At 49.1% G+C, this 21496-nt stretch overlaps 1 protein-coding gene across 1 annotated transcript; it reads left to right on the top strand.

Annotated features, from left to right (window-relative positions):
• The first annotated feature begins 280 nt into the window (after positions 1 to 280).
• On the top strand, positions 281 to 17769 carry Hspb8 (heat shock protein family B (small) member 8). Its single transcript, XM_004664142.2, has 3 exons — positions 281 to 1108; positions 8410 to 8473; positions 16742 to 17769. The coding sequence occupies exons 1-3, from the start codon at positions 739 to 741 to the stop codon at positions 16899 to 16901; spliced, it is 594 nt and encodes a 197-aa protein (XP_004664199.1). The 5' UTR covers positions 281 to 738; the 3' UTR covers positions 16902 to 17769.
• The last annotated feature ends 3727 nt before the right edge of the window (positions 17770 to 21496 follow it).

Below are 21496 nucleotides of genomic sequence, written 5' to 3'. Positions count from 1 at the left end.
CAATATTTCCAGAGGGTGACTTGAAGCCCTCTGCCGGGTGGAGGGTTATTAATAGCCTGGCTTTACTGCCCTGATTGGGTTGGACACTCCACTCCAGGCAGCCTCGGGAGAGGCGGAGCCCAGCCTGGGCTGGGGAGGAGAGACCGCGGGCTGGACTCGAATGCCAAGGCCCCTCCCAGTCCCATTCCCCACCCCCACCGGCTGTTTTCTCCACGGATTCTCTGGGGTTGGTTCACCACCTTCGAATACTCCAGTGACAGGAGGCGTTTGCAAAACCCGCCCCCCTGCACCCCCAGCAGCAAATAAATACAAGGCTCCCAGCCCAGAAGCCAGGAGAAGTTTCTAGGCGTGCGTCCCAGAGGTTTTTATTAAGCTCCTGGCTGGACTCTCTAGATCTCAGAGGCTCTGGCTGGGAGCCTGGGTTGAGAGCACCGAGGTTTCCTGATCCTTTGGTGAGGCGGTGCAGGGAGAGGCATTGAGGGATTTTGCTTAGACCCATTGAGGGTCATCTTTGGGGCCTGGGAACCTCTCCCCAACCCCCCCTCACCCCTAGCCTCGTGTGCCCCACCATTCTTGGCAGTAGATGTTTCTGCTTGTTCCTGACGGAAGAGCAACTTTTTTCTGAAGTGGAAGAATAAGTCAGGCACAGCCATCTGGGCATCACCTTGCTGGGTGACCTTGGATAGGTGGCCCCATCTCTCTGGGCCTCGGGATCCCCTTTGAGCTCAGCAAGGCGCCATGGCTGACGGTCAGTTACCATTCTCTTGCCACTACCCCAGCCGCCTGCGCAGAGACCCCTTTCGGGACTCGCCCCTCTCTTCCCGTCTGCTGGATGATGGCTTTGGCATGGACCCCTTCCCCGATGACTTGACGGCCCCTTGGCCTGACTGGGCTCTGCCTCGTCTATCCTCTGCCTGGCCGGGGACCCTGAGGTCAGGCATGGTGCCCCGGGGACCCACTGCTGCGGCTAGGTTTGGGGTGCCCACTGCTGAGGGCAGGAGCCCTCCACCCTTCCCTGGGGAGCCCTGGAAAGTGTGTGTCAACGTGCACAGCTTCAAGCCTGAGGAGCTGATGGTGAAGACCAAGGATGGATACGTGGAGGTGTCCGGTGAGTGGGGCAGAGCTTGCCGGGAAGGGGGGCCGGGGGAGGTGTTGCAGGTTCAATTTATGGACCTGTGCTCAAAGTTCCCTTGGAAGGGACACTGTGACACACAGATCACACGGTGTGACACCGGTGACCTCAGGGCTCAGGAATGCAGCCCACAATGGTATCTTCTGGAAAAGCTCTTCCTTACAAGCCAGGAGAGGAGTCCAGCAATTGGGTGTCCCTGAGTCTCCCTATAACACCTGAGAATTGGGAGGAAAAGCAGAAAGGCGGCTGGATGGTTTGCCACAGGCACTTTAATATAGACAAGACGTTAACCATGTGTAGGAGATTTCCAAAGACAAAGACTAAAAACAGGGAGTTGTCTCTCTCTCTCCCCAGAATCACAGCGTGGGGCCGGAGGACGGGGTGATACGGGGTAATGGATAACAGAGTAACTAGTGTGGCTTTCAAGCACTTCACCTCCCCTTCCCACCCCACATAGGGAAACCGAGGGTCAGCAGGGATTGAAAGGAGCCAGCTGTTACCCTTGACGGACTGCTAGCTATCTGCTAGATGCCGTGCTAAATGACTGAGCCATGGAAAACATCTGTTAACAGGAGAAATCCTTCTCTTCCTCTTAACACACACGAGGAGATGGAGGCTTGCAGAGGTTGACTCAATGGTCCAGGCTGCCGAGGGCTCACACCCAGGATGCCTGAGAGCTGCAAGACCCAGAAGACAATTTTTTTTTTTTTTTTTTGAGCCAAATGTCTGAGCTAAAATTCTTTGATGAGACACACAGAGAGAATCTTCCCTGTGGCTGAATCTCATGGGCATATCGAGTCCCATCTTGTCGCCGAGGAGGTTGGCCAGGTCAGGCCATGAGTCAGCAACGGGGACCCAAGCAGAATCTAGGCCTGGCCTCAAGGCTGGGCCCAGGGCTTTGGCTCTCGCATGGCAGCCTGAGAGAAGGAATTCACTGGGGAAAAGGACAGAGGAGACAGGAAGCTGTCGGCCCCTCATCAGCAGGGCCATGGAAAAGCTTTCTTCGTCCTCTCCCCTCCCAATTAAGGTTCCATTAGAAAGAGCTTGTTCCAGGCAGAGGCCCTGTCAGGCAGACAATCGATAAAAGCCATTGCAGACACTGGCTAGGCAGGGACAGGCCCCAGCAACATTCAGAAGCACTTAGAGCAGACTTATAAATTAAACATCAGAGCCTCTGGTGGGTGCCTATGGGTGTGGCGAGCCAGACATGCTGGGGCCACATGCTGATTGGGGTGGTAGGGGCAACGGGGGTGTCTCTACATTGACTGAGGAGCCAGGCACCGAGTTTAAAGACACTGGCTGGGGCTGCTCACTAGCCGCCAGGATGTGCAAAGTCTTGAGAGTTGAAAAGACTACTCAGGAAGGACTGTGGTGGCACCATTCACAGGAGGATGCCAGGATACCAGGAGTCAGCTTTGTGATTGCTGTAGCCAGTGTTTTGGTGACCTATGGTGTGGCCACATAGGAAGGTTCCCAACAAATATTAACTGCTCTTTGAGACTTGGTTCAAATACCAGCACTGTGCCTCACTAGCAGGCTAGAGAGACAAGGAAGTCTTCTCACCACTTGGAGCCTCAGTTTCCCCATCTGTGCTACGAGGATCATAATTATATGTATCCTGCAAGGCTGTGGGGAAGTTTAAGATATGCAGACAGTATATCCAGAGCGTCTGTCTATAAAGTGGAATTAATAACAGCACCTGCTGATGCTCTGCACTGGGTGGTTATTGTCACCACACCCCAGTTTTCCTTCTAATTGCAGTCAATTATCCCAGCGGCTTCCAGATCTTTCACTCCCTGGAATCTTTTCTCCATCCTTTTTATTTAAAAAAAAAAAAATATATATATATGCATATATATTATATATGATATCCGTTTTGAGAGAGCAAGTGAGAGACACAAAGAGAGAGAGAGAGAGAGAGAGAGAATGGGCATGCCAGGGTCTCTAGCCACTGCAAACGAACTCCAGATGTATGTGCCCCCTTGTGCATCTGGCTTAACGTGGGCACTGGGGAATCGAACCTGGGTCTTTAGGCTTCACAGGCAAGCACCTTAACTGCTAAGCCATCTCCAGCCCTCCCCCTCCATGTTTGTAAGCACTTCTTAGCAGGTGGGACCTGGAGGTCACGGGGCTGAGATCTGAGCTCTGAGCTCGGGTCTCCGCTGATGCAGAGGCCTTGGGTGAACCATGGAGCGTCCGTGTCTACTACGACATCTGTAAAATGGAGCAGTTTAAATAAGACAAAACCTATATAACCAGTGACCTCAGCTCCAGACTCCAAATCCCACCCCCAACCCCCCCCACCCCTGCCGGCCCGCCCTGGGGCCACATGAGAAAGCTTCCTTTCATAGGAGAGGTCTCAAAAGTAGGGCCCCTATCAGGGACTCCATGCAAAACAACTTCCAAGGGGAAAGTCAGGGGACAGAGTTACTATCCCCTGGTACCACATGGGACACACCTGCCCTTCCACAAGCACTTTGGAAGTGGTCTTGCACTATTTGTCCACCTAGCCCAGCTTACTGTTCACACGCAGAAATTTTCTGGAAGTGTAGGTAGCTTGAGAACACCACCCCCACCCATTTTACAGACAACAAAACACTGAAGCCCAGAGTAGCTAGCTAACTTACCACCATCTGTTTCTCTTTGGCAGTAAGTAACTGAAGTTCAAAGCCAGAAGGTTCTGGGTTAGGTTGCCTGGGTCTTGTTCTGACGGTGGACCTGGCCAAATTTCAGGACCTCAGTTTTACTGTTAGTCTCACAGAGAGGTGGGTTAGTTCAGTGTCTGAGAAATGGAAGAAGGCCTATTCTGAGTTTTAAAAGCTGCCAGATGAACTGAAACCAAGAGCAAAAAAAAAAAAAAAAAAAAAAAATCTCTTCACAGCAGGACTTCTCGGAGCCCTTACTTTGTTAGGAATATCTGAGAGGCACTCCTATCTTACCTGACCACCAGTGAATGTCTCATTCTAGGGAACTGTTTGAAAAATAAGGGACTAGATGCTTTCCATCGGGCCTCAGATTTCTGCACTCCTTCCCTGCGGCCACCAGCCAAGAAATGTTCCCTTTGTGAGCCACTAGGTCAGGCCCTGGCTCAGGAAGGGACTGGAATGCCCCAGGCCTATTCCAGAGCCGCCTTCTTAATCCCTGATCCTCTGTTCAACCCTCCTTCCCCTCCCCCCCAAAATATCACTCTATCTTTGGTGGGAAAGGTTACATCCCCCAAGTGCTGGTGCCTTGTTCCTGGCACCTCCATCTCTCAAGGCATATGGAGAAAATTGCAGCTGCAAGAGATCTGGGCTGTGCTGGGACTCCAGATAACATCACGACCATTAGTACTTCCTTCTGTTTGCCAAAATAAAAGGTTTTGACAGTGGAGAAAAATATAGATTGGAAAGCAAGATAAGAAGCAAAGGATCAGATGAGTAAGGAGATAGCACATTTGGTAAACAATACTCGCCATGAACAGATCGAACCTGGATTCGATCCACAGTTCCCACCTTTAAAAAGTCAGGCATGGGCTGGGGAAATGGCTTAGCAGTTAAGGCGTTTGCTTGCCTGTGAAGCCTTGGGATCCAGGTTCAATTCCCCAGGACCCACATAAGCCAGAGGGGCCGTATGCGTCTGGAGTTCATTTGCAGTGGCTGGAGGTCCTGGAGCGCCTATTTTCTCTCTTTTTCTCTATCTGCCTCTTCCTCTCTTTCTCTCTCAAGTAAATAAATAAATAAATAAATAAATAAATAAATAAATAAATAAATAAATAAATATTTGGTTTTTCAAGGTAGGGTCTCACTCTGGCTCAGGCTGACCTGGAATTCACTATGTACTCTCAGGATGGCCTCGAACTCTCGGTGATCCTCCTACCTCTGCCTCCCTAGTGCTGGGATTAAAGGCATGCACCACCACGCCCAACTCAAAAAATATATATTTTTAAAGTCAGGCATGATGACAGAACCCTATAATCCCACTGCTAGGGATCCAAAGACAAGGAGCCCTGGGGTTTGCTGACCAGCTGCTTTAGCCTGGTCGGCGAGCTCCAATAAGAGATTGTCTCCAAAAAAGTACAGTGTTAACGAAAAATAATACCCTAGGTCGCCCACTGGCCTCCACAGATGTGTGCACGCACGTGTACATGCAAACACATAGAAACACACACTGAACACACACACACACAAAAAGGAATCTCTCGTTATCCATAAGCTGCCCAAATAAGCAATGGAGGTACGTAAGAGATAGGAAAATGAAGGATCCTAATGCTCTGTCCCTTTAATATATTTCCCTCTCCAGGTCCCCCTTATAGAAATCCTGGAGCAGTTTCTCAGCGACTTGTCCCTCCTCCTCTGAGTGTACCCCATTTCAGAGCATAAGCAGATCGTTTGGTTTAGTAACTCAGTAACGTGGGCGTTATCACCCCGGGGTACAGAGGGAAATGATGGAGAGCTCTGGGAAGTGTAGCCGTGTGTTGTTTGTTAGGAAAATGTCAGGGCAGGGACTCAAGTCCAACCTCCAACATTCTAGAACCTGCTTGTCTGCTTCTGAACCTGCGCTCCATCACTCCCAAGCTGTTTGACCTTGGACACGTCCCCTAACCACGCCGAACTTCAGTTTTCCAATCCACGTCATAATATGCGTCCACGTTTTCTGGGGTGGGTTGCAAAGGTCCCAAGGGTCCACGTAGGCAAGGTGCCAAGAAGCAAGGCTGGCACGGAGGGAACACTTCTAAGGTGCTCCTTGGCTTCCAGTGGGACTGGTTCCCCATCGACCCATCTTAGACTGAGAAATATCAAAGGTGAAAATGTATTTAAGACACCCCCCCCAACCTCACTAACATCGGAGAAGCGCCCCTCCTACCTCAGACATGCTCCCAAAATTACACTATACTTGGGCAAAAATCATCTCACACAAAACCGATCTGATAACAAAGTGTTGACTATCTAGTGTAATTTAGGAAACAAACAAAAAAACATCCCCGTGGGTGTTAGGGTAGAAAATAGTAAATGAAGGCATATGTGAGGTGAGTAAAGTCTGTATGCGTTTGCACTTCGCACGCCTTCAGCACCCCACCACGGCCACCATCGCCATTGGTTGCTGGTCTCTAGCACCTGGCTGTGACAGAAAAAGCACACAGAAGAGCTGAGTCAGAGGCCCTGGCCTGTCCCCAAGGGATGTAGGCCTTGGGAGGTCTAGGCTTTGGGGAGGGGATCAGGGAACAGACTTCATTCTCCTGGCCATGGGCCCGCGCTGGCATTGGTCATTAGTTGCCCCTGATTTGTCAGCATAGCAAAAACTCTCGCAGGGACAGCACATTCACAGGGTGGCATTTTCTGGTCGCCAGACTCCCTGACTTGTTCCTCCCTGCTTGGAGGGGCCAGGGCTGGGGGCGGGGAACAGTGGTGGGAGAATGGATCGCAGTAGGTTTCTCCTGGGGACCGTTTAGCCAAATAGATCAAGCTGTAGATTCTAAAACGTGGACAGAATCCTCTAGAAGTCACCGAGCTTGGTGTGAGGTTTTAGCTGCAGGAATATCACTGTCCTGAGGAGGTTTCTAAGGTCGGAAAGCTGGTCAGTTCTCCAAAGGTAGAGGCTGCCTAAGGGAACTGTGAGGCATTCCTACAAGGGAATTGTTGCTGCCAAAGAACATGTGAGAATAAGAAAAAGAAGTAATCTCTCAGATTGCAAGCTTAATACATAGAATGACCCCACGGGTGTGACTTGTGATGAATGATATCTACCGTATAATGCTCATGCATTTGTGGGGAACATTTTCTGGGTCTGGAGCGTATAAAGATGTTCTCTGTGGCTACCTCAGGGTGATGAGACTGGGGTGGTTTTGATTTCTTTTCTACGTTTTCTAACATACATATGTATTATCTTATAATCAGAAAAAGTCATTAAGGGAATGATAAAAAGAATGACTAATGCAGTCACCTATAAATGATGGGTTTAAGAAAAGCTGGGCTGCAGCCAGACCCCATAACTTCAACGGGCATTTAAAGTACAGAGTCCGTCTGTCGTTCCTCAGCCTCTTTCCTAAGCTCAGGTGTGTCTAGTCTCCGGAGGCCCTCGGAACGTCTCCCCCTGCCCACGAGGGGTGTGGACTCTGGAATGTGGCTCAAAGGAGTAAAAACTGGGAGGAGCTGAGTGGCTTTACCACACACTAATCCTATTTGTTTAAAAGGATACCAAGGGATAAACAAAAGAAAGAAAGAAAAAAAGAAAGGAAACTGGGCACACACACCCCAAGTAAAAAGAAAAAATAAAAGCTTATAAGAACGAGGAAGGCCAAGAGGATCAGAATCTGCTTGCAAACTGCAGTGTGAAGTGCTGTTTAGTTCCCAAGCCGCCTTGTAATTTCATTTTTTTTCCTCCCTGGCTGGTGTATGTGCAGGCGGGGGGGGGGGGGGCGCGGGGGGGGTATATTCCCTTAGGAGGTGGGGCTGGTAGAATTCAATGTACTTCTGGGAACCCTCCCAAAGGAAAGGCTGGGTATATTCGGCTGAGTGAAGCATTATTTCTGACCATCTCTTCCCTACTGGAAAAGAGCTGACTGGAACTCCCAGGCAGGGAGGCCCCAAGTCCCCAGCATTTGGCATTCACAGAGAACTGCTTAAAAGCCCAGTGGGGGTGGGGGCTGGAGAGATGGCTTAGTGGTTAAGCTCTTGCCTGTGAAGCCTAAGGACTCTGGTTCGAGACTCGATTCCCCAGGACCCACGTTAGCCAGATGCACAAGGGGGCGCACGCGTCTGGAGTTCGTTTGCAGTGGCTGGAGGCCCTGGCGCGCCCATTCTCTCTCTCTCTCTATCTATCTGCCTCTTTCTTTCTCTGTCTGTCGCTCTCAAATAATAAATAAATGAACAACAACAACAACAACAAAAAGCCCAGGGCCCACTCATGATAGAGGTGACCTTGGGCCCAGTCCTAAGGCCTCAGTTTCCAGCAAGTTAATCCTCAGAGCCAGAAAAGAGGTCAAGGAGGAAAAGCCTGGCTCTGTTCTTTGCTCGCACACTAGCCCCTGTCCTGAGGCCAGTGAGGAAAGGGGTTAAATGGGAGACCATGTGGCCTGGCTCCTGGTAGTTACTTGTCAACAAACCACCATCGGGGCCTCCTTTCCTATCCATCATCCTCATCCATCCTCATGGCCAGCCTGAGGGGTGAGCTTGAGCCCACATGGTCAACAGAGCGCTGCTGAGGCTGAACCCCCGTAGAAACCAGCTAGGATCTACATCCTGAGCGATGCCCGAGGGGCAGAGGTGCTGACACACGACCCCATTCCTGTCTTTCAGGCAAACATGAAGAGAAGCAACAAGAAGGCGGCATTGTTTCTAAGAACTTCACAAAGAAAATCCAGTAAGTCCCCGTGTTCATTGCTGTACCCATCGCTGGGATCAAGTACCTGGCAGGAAGCAATTTAAGGCAGGAAGAAAGGAAGGAAGGGAGGGAGGGAGAGAGGGGAGGGAGAGAGGGGAGGGAGAGAAGGAGGGAGGAAGAAAGGCTGGCTTTATTTTGGCTTACGGTTCCAAAGGGGACACACCGTTCATCGTGACGGGAAGGTGTGGCAGCCGGAGCCCGAGGCTGACTGGTCACTTTGCATTCATGGTCACGAAGCGGAAGGTAGCAGGAAGTGAGGCTGGGTTACAAGAGCTCAAGGTTACCCCCAGGGACCCCCATCTGCTAGCATGGCCTCACCTCCTAAAGCTTCCATGATCTTCCCAAACAGCGCCACCAGCTAGGGCCAAAGTGTCCGTGTCGTGAGAGAGATTTCCCATTCAAACCCCAACGGTAGCCTTTAAGGCGTGGATTTCATGGTAGGACTTGGGGACCTGGACCCCAGTTTCAGAGAGCTCTCCTCCTTGGACATCTTTGCTGTGAGAAATGCTCTAGGGCAGAGACTTGAACTCTTCTTACACCTCAAAAAGAAGCCGTGTCATAGCACGCTTGCCATAGGTACCCCAAGGGGGTAGGGCAAAGATTATATCTCAACACCTCATTTCCCTGTGAGGTGGGCAAGAACCCTTGTCAGGAAACGAGAGCCAAAATGGCTCATTTGACTTTGCACTGAGAGCTGGGCACTCACCCACCCTGGTAGCATGGTCAAGACAGGCTACTCCCCCACCCTAAAGAAATACACATCCCTGGCATTCTAGATGCCCCCATAGGAAATTTGTTAACTGCTCACTTCTTCCTCCTAGGCCAGGAGAATGCCCAGGCTATAGTCTGCCATTTCCTGGAATAACCCTCCCTGGTCATGGAGTTTGGAGGCTGAGGCACTTGGATAGAAGAACAGTTTCGCTGAAGGGAGAGACTCTGATGAGTCTTAGGGTTATTTTTGTTTGTTTGTTTTGTTTTGGTTTGGTTTGGTTTTCTGAAGTAGGGTCTCACTCTAGCACAGGCTGACCTGGAATTCACTATGTAGCCTCAGGTTGGCCTCGAACTCAACAGTGATCCTTCTACCTCTGCCTCCTGAGTGCTGGGATTAAAGGCGTGCGCCACCATGCCTGGCTTGAGTCTTACATTTTATGAGAGCCAGTAGATCATGGCCACATGAGGCCCCTCACAGGCAATCCTTATAGGGAGAAGACACCCAGCGGGGGCGGGGGGGGGGATGCTGGTGGCACTGAGGGCATCTAATAAGTGCCTGGCATACGTAGTGTCTCACATCATCTTTACTCACTTACATGCATTGCTACGCCTGAGGTCTTTTTCTAGACGCCACCATTATATTAGCCTCTGCAGGGAAGGTGTGTGAGGGGGAGAAGACACATTTGTATTCAAGGGAAACGGAAATCTCCCGCAGATGAAAGGCCACAGCCAGGGTCTTTCCCGGAAAGAATTTAGTACATCAAACAGGTCTCTGATTTGTGAGTTCCACACTCAGTCTATGAACAAGGGTCACTGTTCCCTCATCTGTTAAAAAAGGGGTGCTGACCCAGGTCTGTAGAGTCACCACCGTGCTAGGGACCTAGGTTGGCATCTGGAAGTTAGCGAGTTCTTGGGATTATATCTGAACCCCACACTAGCCTGACAGGGGCTCCTGTGCTGGAGACATTGCATCACTTCTGATGCTCTCTTAAGCTTTGGGATTCTGCATTCCTGTCTCTTCCTGCTTGTGCCCACTCCTGGCTATCCAAGCCTCCGTAGGACTTAGAAGCCCTTGGAAACTTCTGAGAAGGCAAACGCGCCATGAGTTTTGCTTTATGTTTGCTGGTTTGTCTGAATAAGGCAGAAGGATTGCTACCAGTTAGAGGACAGCCCTGGGCTACATAGAGGGTGTTCAAAGCAATCCACAGTACACAGTGAGACCCTGGCTTCAGAACGAAGCAAAAGATGTCATTTTTTGTGGATTGCCCACCTTTGGAAAATGAGCAAAGGGCTTGCTGGAAATGCCCTGACCCGACAGGAATGGCCTTGCACACCTCAGGGTTTGGCGGCTGCCCGGCTGTGGCGGGTGACATGTTTGAGTACTGTTCAGCTGTGGTAGTTGATGTTCCTTCACTGGGACAAATAACCTGAGAAAAAAACAGAGGAGGAAAGATCTGTCTTGGCTCTCGGTTTCAGGGATCTCAGGTCGTCATGGCAGGAGGGGCCAGAAGGAACATAGCAGCTCATATCATGGTGGCTAGGAAGGAGAGAGAGGGCGAGGAAGGGAGAGGAGAGAATATGCTGCCCCCGCTTGTGGTGTTTCTTTTTTTTATTTTTATTCTTTGAGGTGGGGTTTTACTCTAGCTCGGGCTGACCTGGAATTCACTATGGAGTCTCAGGGTGGCCTCAAACTCATGGCGATCAACCTACCTCTGCCTCCCGAGTGCTGGGATTAAACGCGCGCACCACCACACCCAGTTTCTCCCCACTTTTTTTTTTCCATCTGAGATCCCTGCCTATAGGGTGATGCTGCCCTCATTCACAGGGGGTCTTCCTCTGCCTTGTTAAGTCTGGAAGCACCCTCACAGACAGCCTCAGAAGTGAACTTTACTCCTTTCCTAAGGGCCTCTCAAGACGATCACACTAGCCACTTCCCAGAGTCCTGCTCTGTGGCATCCCAAGCCAATGCTAGCCGCTCTAACCCTGTCCCTAAGACAGCCTAAACTTCTCATGTTCCAGCGACTCAGGGTCCCCAGGGGGACATGTGTGCAGCCTCTCTGAATGGCCAGTACCCAGCGGCACCCCTTGTTAAGCATTGTTTCAAGTGTTCATGTGTGTGCGTGCATGTGCATGTGCGTGGGGGTTTGCACAGGAACATATGTGCCACATGTGTACAGATGCCAAAGGACAATCTCAAGTGTTATCCTTAGGTGTGCTAGAAAGAGAGAGAGAGAGAGAGAGAGAGAGAGAGAGAGAGATAAAGAATGGGCACGCCAGGGCCTCCAGCCACTGCAGAGGAACTCCCGACGTGTGCGCCATCTTGTGAATCTGGCTTAAGTGGGTACTGGGGAATTGAACTGTGGTCCTTTGGTTCTGCAGGCAAATGCCTTAACCACTAAGCCATCTCTCCAGCTCTATTTGAGACAGTCTCTCTCTCTCACCAACTAGGCTAGACTCATGGACCACCCAAGCCCAGGGATCCTCCTGTCTCCACCTCCCCAGCTCTGGGATGACGAGGTCACACCACCATGCTTATCTTTATTTTTTTCATGTGGGTGCTGAACTCAGGTCCTCATGTTTATAAGACAAGCACTTTAGCAACTGAGCCATCTCTCCAGCCCTTGCTTGTTAAATATTTATTTTCAAATTGTATTTATGAGAGAGAGAAAGAGGCGGATAAAGGGGGAGAATGGGCATGCCAGGCCTTCAGTCTCTGTAAATGAACTCCAGACACATGCACCCCCTTGTGCATCTGGCTTATGTGGATCCTTGGGAATCAAACCTGGGGCCTTGGGCTTAGCAGGCAAGCACCTTAAATGCCATCTAAGCCATCTCTCCAGCCCTTGTTAAATATTTTCCTTCTCAGCCCTGGGTGAAGGGATTCTGACACCGTGACAAGGGGTGACTCAGAGCGGGCTGTGCGATTGCTCTGCGCTTGCCTTCCCGCTCCCTCCCAGGTGGGGTTGTGAGGAACAGTGGTAGGATGGGAGAAAACATTTAGAATGGGGTGTGAGTGCCGTGTTTGATGGTGGAAAGTAACTCTATTAAGGCCGCTCAAGACTGGAATCACACAAGACTAGCTGGGACTCCTAGGACCTGACAGATGTGAGGCAGGGACAACCCTGGGCCAGTCTCAGAGGACCTCACTGCCTTTCCCAGGAAAACCTTCAGTCATAAGAGGACCAAGATATTTCCTTGGCCATACTGGGATCCCAGGAGACTTCCACCCAGGCAGGAAATATACTCCAAAAGCCTCATTTTGAATGGATGAGAGGGAGGAGAAGTCAGGAATCTCCCTTTCAGGGTGGAGGTTGGATAAGGCCTGTAGGAGGGCCTGTCACCCCAGCCCACCTCCCCCACCCCGACTTGGAGGTAAAAACAGGAAACCATGATGCAGAAAACCGAGGGAGTGTGCTCGCACAAAGCACACTTTGTTCTCCCTCGTCCGCATCTTCTCAGATGTCTGCTCTGCCACGTGTTGACATACGTGATTTGCCAACAATCGTGTTAAGATGTTTACAGCACTGATTGGACTTAATCGTTAAAAGGACCCTATTGAGTAAGATGGATGACATCATCTCGGACACGGAGAAGCAGAAGTCCCGAGGGATGATGAGACTCGAGGGAGGTCGCGTAACTGCTACAGAGCTGGAATATTCTTCAGAAGGAAGGATATCCTGTCGCTGGCAACCACAAGGGCGGGGCTGGGAACAGAAGAGCTAAGTAAAATAGACAGGACACGGAATGCGGTGCTGCGTAATTGCACTTTAAAGTGGGATCTAGAACAGCCAAGTTCACTGAGGGGAGAGAGTAGGACGGTGAGGTGAAGGGGAGCCAAGGAGGTGTTGCTCAAAGGTTATAAAGATATAAGGAATAAATTCTGGAGATCAAATGAATGCCACAGTGGTCAGAGTTCATCATACCAGTATGATAGATTTAATTTTTTTGTATTTTATTTATTTATTTGAGAGAGAGAGAGAGAGAGAGAGAGAGAGAGAGAGAGAGAGAGAGGACACACACTGGGGCCTCTAACCACTACAAACAAACTCCAGACACATGCACCACTTTGTACATCTGGCTTATGTGGGTACTGGGGAATCGAACTTAGGTCCCCAGGCTTTGCAGACAAGTGCCTCAACCACTGAGCAATTCCTCCAACCCAGATTTGAAATTTGAGAGGAGGCTGCATTTAAAATTAATGGTCATAGCTTCAAGTTGCTGACTGATAATTCGCTTGATTTTACAATGTGTACATATGTCGATGAATCAGTGTTACACACACACACACACGTGTACACACACACACAATTTGATAAGCCAGTGGTATCTCAATAAAATGATGCCCTCCAAAGGAAGAGCTATGGACTTTGAATACATATATCTCTACTTTCATGTTTGGTTAAGGGATATTAGATTATAATCACTTACATACCATCTTCACTTTTTCTTTCTTTCTTTTTTTTCTTTGTGTTACATAATTATAGTCTTCTTAAGACTTTTTCCTTCCTAAATCAACAACCCCCCGAGCTCTACTTTAGGGTGACCTAATATTCACTACGTAGTCTCAGGGTAGCCTCAAACTCACTGCAGTCCTCCTACCCCTGCCTTCCGAATGCTGGGATTAAAGGCAAGTGCCACTGCGCCCAGCTTTCAACTCTTTTTTTTTTTTTTTTTTTTTTTTGAGGAAGTTCAGTTCTTATCACTAGCGTGTCCCCTGGAGAAGGCACTCATGCAAGAAATCCCAAGTGTGGTCAGATTGTGACAAGACGGGGCTGTCTGCATGAGGCCGAAGGTGTCTCAGCCAGCTCTTTCTCAGAGGTGCTCAAGGAGTTAAGGAGCGCTAAACCAAGAGCTTCACTTAGACGCACACGAAGGGTGAATGGCCATTTGAAGAGGAAGGATTTTTCCCACTATCCTGGGAGCTCAACACACTGGTCACTTGGTAAGAGGCCGGGGAGTGGTCCACTTCATCTCTGAGCCTCGGTTTCTTCATGTGAAATTTGAGATCAGCCTACTGGATACTCAGGAGGACCCTTTTGCTTGCAATATTCTGTGGCTCGGTGAGTGTCTAACTTGTGTCAACACATCCAGGACCAATGACAATTGTGGCATCCTCCCACAACCTGAAGAGAGAGATGCCACTCCTAATCTCTTTTCCCCGCAGGGAAATGAGATCAGAGAGGCCAGAGCACCAACCCAAAGTCTTAACAAGTCAGGCAGAAGTTAGGATTTGAACACAGGTCCACCTTCCTGCAAAGCTCATGTTACATTGTACCAGGTGTCTGCTGATCGGAATCCGGATGGTTAATCAGTCAGCCCTCCCCAGCAGCAGGAAGAGTAAAGCTTTCTCTTTGTGCTTCCAAAGCTTGGCTTGGCAAGTGCCCAGGTTCCCTCCTTCTCTCCCACCCTGCCCAGCAGCTCTCTGGTGGATCTCTGCAGTTCTGATTTGACATAGCATCTCTGGGTGGATATGGCTCATGGGACCACAGGCTGTTGATCATGGCAGACAGCTCCAAGGGCACCCAGGAAGGGTCCTGCCCATGATCAGGGATGATATTGACTCACATGTCACGTTCTTTCACTGAGACCTCTCCCTGCCTATGTTTACAATAAGCACAGCCGGTCTGGACTGGTGACAAGGTTTATTCCATCAAATGGCCTGTGCCAGGGTAGTTGAGGTAACAGCCTAGCTGGCCCCAAGGATTTCAGTTCTGATTTCCATCTACTACTTAGCAGCTGTGTGTACTTGGGCGAATGAATTTGCCTCTCTGAGCCTCAATGTTTTCATCTGCACCAGAGATAATGAGAACCTGCCTGGTGGGATTAATGTTAGCAACCAAGATGAGCCAGGCTCATTAAAAGTGCTCAGGAGGTCATGGTTTCACTGTTCTGAGTAATAATGGTATTCCAGCAAGGCCACTGGCATGTCCTCATCATCTTGTGTTTGTGAAGCAATCATATCTGAGGCAACTTTATTCACTCCAAATAATCCAAAAAATCATTTTTAACAACTCCTTAGAGGAGGCTGTGGAGATATTGCCTAGCAGTTAAGGTGCTTGCCTGCAAAGCCAAAGGACCCAGGTTCAATTTCCCAGGACCCACGTAAGTCAGATGAAAAAGGTGCCGCATGCGTCTGGAGTTTGTATGCAGAGGCTGAAGACCCTGGCACATCCATTCTGTCTGTCTGTCTGTCTCTCTCTCAAATAAATAAACAAATAAACATCCTTAAAGGGCTGGGGAGATAGCTCAGTGCTTACTGCACAAGCACGAGGACCTGATTTTCCCAGAATTTAATTCCCCCAACACCCAAGTAAAATAGTTAGGGCATGGCCATGCATGCCTGCGGCCCCAGTCCTGTGGGGAGCAGAGACTGGAGAATCACTGGGGCTTGTGAAAACAGCACCTCTGGGTTGACAGAAAGAGAGAGGGGAGGGGGGCTGAATCTCAAGGAAATATGCAGATGAGCGATAGAAGTCAACTGATATTCTGCTCTGGAGTCTGCATGCACGTGCCTGGCACACACACACACACACACACACTCCACACCCCACATACTACATAAAGCATTCCTTAGAGCTGAGCATGTAGCTCATGCCTGTAATCCCAGCACTGAGAAGGTGGAGGCAGGAAGACAAAAATGTCAATGTCATTCTCAGCTAGATTCCAAGTTCAAGGCCAGCCTGGGCTACATGAGACTGTTCCTTCCACTTAAAAAAAAATTCCTTGTCAGAACTGGAATTGTATTTTGGTTCAGAAAGCCCACTCACTGAGCCTGGTCTCTAGTGGCCTGTGGAATGGTCACGTGGATACTCCCCCACTCACCACCCTGAGCTCTTCAAAAGTTCCAGCCAGGTGGAATCTAACTGAATTTTGGGAAGAGACAAGGATGCTCTGTTAAGATGGATGGATGGTTGGATGGATGGATGAATAGATAGATAGATAGATAGATAGATAGATAGATAGATAGATAGATAGATAGATAGATAATAGACAAATAGGTGGATGAAGGTGTGGTCCAAACCAAACTCATCCTCAGCACCATGGAGTATGTTTGAAGTTGATCTGTGTGGACAATCTCACCCTTTATCTCCCTGGGTTCCATCCATCTCACCATTTCTTTTATTAAAAAAAATATTTTAGGGCTAGAGAGATGGCTTAGTGGTGAAGGCACTTGCCTGTGAAGGACTCATGTTCCACTCTCCAGATCCCACATAAGCCAGATGCACAAGGTGATGCAAGCATGTAAGGAGGCGCACACGTCTGGAGTTCCATTGCAGCGGCTGGAGGTCCTGATGCACTGATTCTCTCCCCCCGCCCCCGCCATGAAAACATTTTATTTATTTATATGAGAGAGTGGGTGCACCAGTGGAAAGATGGGAGGCAGGGACAGGGGAATCTCGCGGAAGTAGGTATATGTGACGGTGACCAAGACACTGCGCCTGCAGTAAGGTAGACAATGAGGACTTTCTTCCAAGGCTGTCCTCTGATATCCACACACACACTCAATGACGAATACGACCTTCTGCTTCTTTCTAGGCTTCCTGCAGAAGTGGACCCCATGACCGTCTTCGCCTCGCTTTCCCCAGAGGGTCTGCTGATCATCGAAGCCCCCCAGGTGCCTCCTTACTCACCATTTGGAGAGAGCAGCTTCAACAATGAGCTTCCCCAAGACAACCAGGAAGTCACCTGTTCCTAAGACCCCAGTCCTGGCCTATCCTAGTTCCCATCCCCAACCCCGGGGGCTTCTCTGATTCCAGGGTACATTACTTTAACTGAATTCAGATGTAGTGCAACTCAAACACTGGGCGATGGGGAGAAGAGAGAATGACCACAGAGTTCCCGGATAATGTAGAGATAGATTTCTCCACGGGATGACGCAATGAGCAAACGGTACTGGGTTGATTAGGTCAAAGGATTGGGAGTTTTTTGTTTGTTTGTCTTTATCTTTTCCACGTGGATGGAGACATTGCGCACCCTGTAGTTGCAAAACACATCCATGGGAACTGAACACGTCAGGTTACATCAGCTAAGACAAAGATTGCTTTTCTCTGGGAACCTCCTCAGCACCCTAATTCCTGCCTTCCCTGGGCTCCCCATTTTCCATGACTGACACATGGCTTGGTTGATGGAACCCATCAGCTCGCCCCACCGTGTGTCTGTACCCCGTGGTCTACAAGCGTTAGATTCTCATACGGGATTTTTCCATCAACCACATGGAAACAAGACAGTGCCTTCCACCTTTCTACCCAGCAGTTTCTAGCAAGTTCCCATGGTTCTCAAACTAGCACTCCCTACGGGCCCTGAAAGCCCCCTCTGTTTATTCTCTGGCTAAGGTCCCCACCTTCTTGTGTCCCCTATGTCCAAGTCGGGATTTTTACAGAGAGCTGTCTGGAGACAGCTCTGTCAGGAACCAAGCAAAGGCCAGGCAGCCTGGAATAGACAGGCTATTGGTACTGTGTTTATGGGTGGGACGTGTGTGTCATTGATGTTTGAACTATGCTATTGTTTAGGGGGAAAATAACAGTAAAGTAATAACAACAATAATAAAGGAGTTGATGTTCTTACCCTTGTGTGTTTCTTGGAATGAGAAATTAAGTGCCACACCGCCTAGATAGATACTATCAGGAGCGCAATGACTTCAGGTCATAATGCCTAAGTGAATTGTGGGTTAGACGACACAGCTATTGCCCAACATGTAAGGGATGTGTTTGTGGAGCTTTTTCACAGCAACGGTGCCACCAAGAACCCGGAGCATCTCCATCTCTTTCCTCTGTCATCTCTGACACGTCTCCATTGCCACTCTGTCCCCACGGTTTCAGGGTGACGACAGCTGTTCAGCTCTTCTCATCAATGTGTAAGGGAGAGAAGGCAGGAGTGAAAATGTTTGCTCAGTGAACAAAATACTGTCCACGCCTGCCCAGTAGATGTCTCCTTTGGTTTCATTGGTCCAAACCAGGTCAGATGTCTACTACTACCATACTCCTGAAGGTCATTCTTGTTTGGAAGGAGGAGGGGCTGTATCCTTTTTCATGAGAGAGAGGACAGAAGAAAGATAGAAAGAAAGAAAGAAAGAAAGAAAGAAAGAAAGAAAGAAAGAAAGAAAGAAAGAAAGAAAGGAAAGGGAGAAAGAAAAAAAGAAAGAAAGGGAGGAAGGGAGGAAGGAAGGAAGGAAGGAAGGAAGGAAGGAAGGAAGGAAGGAAGGAAGGAAGGAAGTAGGGAAGAAAGGAAGGAAGGAAGGAAGGAGGGAAGGAAGGAAGGAAGGAAGGAAGGAAGGAAGGAAGGAAGGAAGGAAGGAAGGAAGGAAAGAGAATTGGTGCACCAGGGCCTCCAGCCACTGCAATTGAACTCCAGAAACGTGTGCCACCTTGTGCACATGTGTGACCCTGTGTGCTTTTGTCACCTTGTGCATCTGGCTTACATGGGACCTGGAGAATTGAACTTGGGTCCTTAGGCTTCACAGGCAAATGCCTTAACTGCTAAGCCATCTCCCCAGTCCTTTTGTTGTTTTCTTTTTGAGGTAGGCTCTCACTCTAGCCCAGGCTGACCCGGCACTCACTCTGTAGTCTCAGGCTGGCCTTGAACTCACAGCAATTCTTATACTTCTGCCTTCCAAGTACTGGGATTAAAGGTGAGGGCCACCATTCTCAACTTCTGAAGGTCATTCTTATTGAATCATCTTGGATCCAATTGTTTTAGCTGGGGGTGCGGCACATGCTTTTAATCCCAGCACTTGGGAGGCAGAGGTAGGAGGATCCCTGTGAGTTCAAAGCCAGCCTGAGACTACACAGTGAATTTCATGTCATCCCTGACAAGAGTGAGATCCTATCTCAGAGAAAAGAAAAAAAAAATAAAGAAAAGAAAAAGTAATCAGTGTTTTGATTGGTTAATCTCCAGTCACATGCTCCATCCTTACAGCCAATCCCATCTAATTCCCATGACACCTTGGAAGTGGGTATTCATTTTGCAGCCAAGCAGCTGAGGCTAAGAGGGAGGTGGCTGGGTAGGTTGCCTGGTTGTGACAAAACTCAAACTCACATTTGCTTTCAAGAGAGTCAATGAGGAGCTATTGGGTAGCTTTTCTGGGGCATCTGCCAACACCCCAAGGATGGTAGAATCAGTGACTGTTTGCTGAATATATACTCTGCTCAGTACTGAGCTAGGAGCCAAGGATATCAGGAGCATGAGTCACAGTCCCTGATCTTGAGGAACCCACAGCCCAGTAATAAATACAGGCACGTAAGTGGATGCATGACCCTCACTGAATACTTACTGGGTACCAGAAACCCTCCCCCACATTTACACATATTAATACGTTTACTCACAGTACGCTATGAGCTAGGTTCAAGTCTTATCTCCCCCTTAAAGATGAAACTGAGTCTAAGAAAGGGTAAAGGTGCCACCTCAAATCGTACACCTGATAGTCACAGGCCCAGGCAGCCTGGGACCTTCACTCCCAACCTTCTTACTCTCAACAAAGCCAAATGACGTGTGCGGTTAAGTGAGTTTGTCCCAACTGTGGGGAAAGGAGAGAAGTGTTACTGGAAACTGGGGTTTTGCAGGCAAGGGCTGGAGGCGGGGCCATGGCTTGCCAGAGGAGAGTCATTCTGTCAGGCTTGGGAATCAAGCATGTCCCAAGACTTCAGCAAACTAGGGGCATGGCGGGAGTTGCCACACGCGTTAAAAAAAAAAAAAGCCCGGGAGCCCCGGAGCTGCTGGGAAAAATCATCTGCCAGCACCCCGGTATTTACAGGACCAAATCCAAAGTTCTTCTCAAGACTGTCAGATCTGACCCACAAGTGATCTTTCTCCGCTACAGCCCCAACGTTCCATCCTCCCCTTCATCCCACCTAGCTTCTCGGAAGACTGGCTCTTTCTAGCTGTCAGGACCTCAGGCACTGTGGCCTCCAGGGGTGACTCTCCTACCCTCTTCAGTCAGTAAAGTGCTTGCTGAGTTTGATCCCCAGAACCCACATTTCTTTTCTCCTTTTTATGGACAGCTTCCATACTTACAGACAATACACCATGATAATTCCCCTCCTCCCCTACTTTTACAAAGCTACACTCCATCATATCTCCTCCTTCTCTCCATTAGTCTTTCTTTTATTTTGATGTCATCATCTTTTCCTCCTGTTATGAGGGTCTCGTGAAGATAGTGCTAGGCACTGCAAGGTCATGGGTATCAAGGCTAATTTCTGTCTGGCTTATTGCATTGTAAGTAGTTCTACCCTTCCTTTGGCTCTTACGTTCTTTCTGCCACATCATCCGCAATGGACCCTGAGCCCTGGAAGGTGTGATAGAGATGTTTCAGGGCTGAACCTTCCTCCATCACATCTCCTCAGCACTATGGTGCCTTTTGAGTCACAGTCATCTGAAAAGAGGAGTTTCTCTAACCAAAAGTGAGAGTAGAATTAATATATGGGCATGAACGTTAAGTGAAGTGCTTATAGGGTAGTTTGGTGGGCATAATATATACGTTTAGCCAGACAAGAGCAGGCATTTTACTCCTAATACTTATGACCTCCCCCACCATAGGTTTTCAATTAGGTTTTCAGTAGCAGGCATGTATTCCCTCCCATAGAGCGGGCCTCCAGTCCAATTAGAGAGCAGTTGATTTCCCCCATGACAGACATGCCACTGTTGCACCTGTTGGCTCATTTAGCCTGGCTGACTAGACTTGAGGCTTTCAATGTCCACTGTTTTCACCACTGATGGCTTCTGTCTCCCACAGGGCTTCATGCAGTGAAGTTTTTTCCAGTTTTCTGTCAGCTGATGTACAGCAGGGAGGAGGTTTTCAGCTCAGCCTCAGTTTGATTTCTTGGTGACCTTTCAGCCCAGGCATGTGGAGTCTTTAGCAATAGGGTCTTACCATCTATTCCTTGTGGGAAACCAAGAGCCTTGGCAAGAGCCCACAGGGTTTTGGGGACATCAGGGACTTCCCTGACCAACAACTCTCTGCAAGGTATCCCATCCCTGGCACTGAAATTTTTCTAGTAACAGTCTATGGCTTATGGGGTTGCCATTATACAAAAAAGTAGGTTATCATGTGGCTTATTCACAATGTCCTGAATTTTGATTACATCTCCCCCCACACTCCCTTTATTCAATCTCTTCCCCTGACTTCTCTCAGGTCATTCCACTTGCAGTGATCTGTCCATCTACTTATATATATTCAGTACCATCCCCTTATGTCCACCCTCTCTCCCTTCCCTTATAGCCCTTTTCTAGCTTATTGGCCTCCGCTACTGATTTTCACTCCAACTCACACACAAGTCTGAACATTTGTAACTAGGA

The sequence above is a fragment of the Jaculus jaculus genome, chromosome 13 (assembly GCF_020740685.1).
Source record: "Jaculus jaculus isolate mJacJac1 chromosome 13, mJacJac1.mat.Y.cur, whole genome shotgun sequence".
Lineage (NCBI taxonomy): Eukaryota > Metazoa > Chordata > Mammalia > Rodentia > Dipodidae > Jaculus > Jaculus jaculus.
Note: the sequence above shows the minus strand (reverse complement) of the source record. Positions and strands in the feature narration are given on the sequence as shown.